At 41.6% G+C, this 3667-nt stretch overlaps 1 protein-coding gene across 1 annotated transcript; it reads right to left on the bottom strand.

Annotated features, from left to right (window-relative positions):
* Positions 1–648: 648 nt before the first annotated feature.
* LOC123663045 (craniofacial development protein 2-like) lies at positions 649–2229 on the bottom strand. Its single transcript, XM_045597786.1, has one exon. The coding sequence runs from the start codon at positions 2227–2229 to the stop codon at positions 649–651; it is 1581 nt and encodes a 526-aa protein (XP_045453742.1).
* Positions 2230–3667: the final 1438 nt, after the last annotated feature.

Raw genomic sequence — 3667 nt, 5'->3', positions numbered from 1 at the left:
TGTCGTCAGCATACCTGAGATTTGATAGTCTTTTTCCACCTATAGGAAAACCTTTCCTCCAATTTTCAATCGTCTTTCTAATAATGTACTCTCCGTATATGTTAAAAAGTGCGGGTGACAGAATACAACCCTGTCTCACACCTTTCTTTGTTTGGAACATACTGGAGCATTCCGTACCAATCCTGACGAAAGAACGGCTCTCAGTGTACAGATTGTGAATAAGCGGAACGAGGTGTTCCGGAGTTCCCATCTCAAGTAGCACACTCCACAGTTTGTCCCATTGGACGCAATCAAAGGCTTTAGTGTAGTCAATGAAGCATAGGACCACGGGGCTATTAAATTCTCTACTCTTCTGAATGATTTGCCGAACGTTGAGTATCTGCTCTCGTGTTCCTCTGCCTCTCACAAATCCTGCCTGTTCTTCGGGTATTTGACGGCTCAAAAAGTAGTTCAGGCGTCAGTTAATCACATGGAGGAGGATCTTGCTCGCATGAGATATTAACGCTATCGTCCTGTAGTTACCACAGTCTTTCGAAGAACCTTTTTTATGTAAGGGTATGAACACCGATTCCGTCCAGTCTTTTGGCCACCTTCCAGTCTTCCAGATGGTGTTACAAATTTCAGTAATCGCGTTCGTGCCTCGCCGACCTAAATTTTGAAGTATGACTTCTTACACTTAAGAGCTTTGATGGCATGCTCAATTTCAGATGGAAGGATATCTGGTTCTTCTTCCGACCATGAAATATTAGCGTTACTGGACTCTCCCGTGTATAACCCTGCGCAGTAGTTTCTCCAGCGCTCTAACACTTGGTCCATATTAGTAAGTAGACGCCCGTCTTTGTCTTCAATGGCGCAGGCTTTTGGCTTACGAGTTCCAGTTAATTCTTTTATTTTTTGAAAAAGATATCTGGTTTCGTTATTCATCGCGTGTTGTTCAATTTCGAGACAGATTTCATTGATGTATTTCTCATAATCTTTCCGACAGCGAAGTTGAACTAGGCGGTTGAGTTCCGCGTAGCGTTGCATATCTTCAGTTGAGCGTATACCGTTCTCCTTAAGTTCACGTCTTTTCTGGATGACTAGTGCTGTCTCTGGTGTTATAAATTCTTTCATAGGTGGTTTCACCAGCCTGTTATCCCTAGCTGTTTCTTCTATAATTCTTTTGAGATATTCCCATTTAGTGTCGCTGTCTGCGATGTTTTTTGGTAGGTCTTCTATTTTCTGTTCAAAACCTTTTTTAAAGCCATTGATGTTTAGACGGTGTATATTTGGAACTACTTTAGGTTTTTGTATCCTCTTTAGTCGCACCCTGAATGTTGCCACAAGAAGCTGGTGATCGGAGCCGCAGTCAGCACCGGGGATAGTTACTGCATTTGTCACTGAGCTTCTCCACCGCGTTCCTACCAATATGTAGTCAATTTGATTCCTACATCTATCTCCAGGAGATATCCACGTGTATAGTCTACGGACATGATGTTTGAAGCAGGTGTTGGTGATGGTAAGATTCTCTTCACAGCAGAACTGTATCAGACGCTCGCCCCTGATATTTCGTTCCCCGATGCCGTGTTTGCCCATAACGCGACTAAGGTGATCATTGTCTGTTGTGTCGCCAACTTTGGCATTGAAGTCCCCTATTAAGATACTGATTTCTCGCTTTGGTTGTCTTTTCAGTGTCGCAGTCAGCGTATCGTAGAAGTCTTCCACCTCCTCTTCAGTGGATTGTGACGTGGGGGCATATACTTGCACGATGTTAAGTTTGCATGGTATTGTGTTAATTTTGAGTGTTATTATACGATCGCTGACCGGCTCATATCCTATGACACACTTGTTCAAAGATCGAGGCACGATGATAGCCACCCCTCTGCTGCTACCATTTTCTGGTCCCGAAAAATACACGGCATTTCCCAGGTCAGATGTAAAATGACCCTGACCGTTCCAATGTGTTTCGCTAATTCCTAGCAGGTGAACGTTTTTCCTCTCCATTTCGCTTTCCACGATTCGGAGTTTTCCTGGTTGGTTAAGGCCGCGTACATTCCACGTTCCGATGCGGTGAGGTATTCGGAATGACTTAAATGTATTTGTTTCGTCAGTAGCTGAATTTCCATGCGGGGCCTGACGAGTAACGGGCGCATGGCCGGTAGCATATTTCACACCACCTCTCCCGGGAAGATGGCGCCGGGCGTCAGCCGGGTCGCCAGACATACTATTTCCTGTTCTTTTGCCTTTCATGCTGACTCTCTTGGGAAGATAGAAGCAGTGGTTTCCCGTTGCCTTCTGCCCCAGACATTTTAGAAGTTATTTAGACTTCAAGGTCGCTGTTGCCTCTTCAGTCATTTGCCTGACTGGTGGTATGGTTATACCGCCATTGCTCGGTCGCCAGAGCCTCGTCCGTTGTCTAGCAGGGAGCACCACGACGCCCAGTGAGCGCCGCCGCCAGCCATTCATGTCGAACCGCCGACGCGTGCAGGTGAGGTTGACTATTGGGTCGGATACAGATGTTATTTCCGTTCTCCCCTTACTTCCTTTGCATACGGCTTGCATATTACATGAGCTAGAATTTCGTGAACTAGACGTCGTCAAATCGTCCGTGTGACGTGTTTTTGTATTATTGCGTATCGCAAAACATCTTAAACTTTCTAACGTATTTGTTAGGTTTAAAGAATTTATTCTCAAAAAGAAAACGCACTTACATGAAAACAACATAATAAATGTAATGATACAAATATGCGCCTTATAAGTAGGTACTTAGTTAACGGAATTGAGTATAATTGTCGTTTTATATATTTTTATCACTATAAAAGTGGGTATTCCCTAATATATAGTTTCATAGTTGAGACTTAAATCCATTAACTGAGCTTACATTTTTTAAATAGAATGGTAATTTGTTATAAAGTTGTGCTCCATCGAAAGTAATTTTTTTTTTTTGCAATTTGTTTCGTTACAATCCTGTAGGAAATGCGACAAATTTCGCATAACGTCTTTATTTTACTTAATTATGTTTTTGTTTCGTGTTTTGTAACGGTTTTTAACCGACTTCAAAAAAAGGAGGAGGTTACTCAATTCGACCGTATATATATATTGTTTTATGTATGTTCGGGGATAACTCCGTCGTTTATAAACCGATTTTGATAATTCTTATTTCGTTGGAAAGGAGATATCTCTAGTTTGGTACCATGATAAGGAAACCAGGATCTGATGACGGGATCCCAGAGAAATCGAGGGAAACTCTCGAAAAGCCACATAACTTTTTACTGGGTTTACCCATTTTGATGATTTTTAATTTAATCGAAATTCGATGTTAATCATGTGGTCACGTTTAAATTTCATCGAGAACTGATTAAAACTTTTGGAGTAATCTTTGATAATGCTTATTTTACTCGATAATTTTTTTGTCTACCTTCGTTGTATTACTTGGCGATATAATTGAAGGCGGTTTTTCTTCGTTTGCTTGCAAACACAATTATTTCGACTCACTTCTCATGATTTTTACACATTGAATTTCTGTAACAAACCAGCATACCCTTAATTTCGTTTTCGTCAGTTAATGGCTCCGGAAGAAAGGCAGTGAAATTCTCCAACGGTTACGATTGTAGATATAGACTTTTCCATATTTAAGTATGGCCTTGCCTGGAACAAGGCCATCAGAGATGCATGTCCTTTTATTAAT

This window comes from Melitaea cinxia, chromosome 19 (assembly GCF_905220565.1).
Source record: "Melitaea cinxia chromosome 19, ilMelCinx1.1, whole genome shotgun sequence".
In the NCBI taxonomy this organism is placed as follows: domain Eukaryota; kingdom Metazoa; phylum Arthropoda; class Insecta; order Lepidoptera; family Nymphalidae; genus Melitaea; species Melitaea cinxia.
Note: the sequence above shows the minus strand (reverse complement) of the source record. Positions and strands in the feature narration are given on the sequence as shown.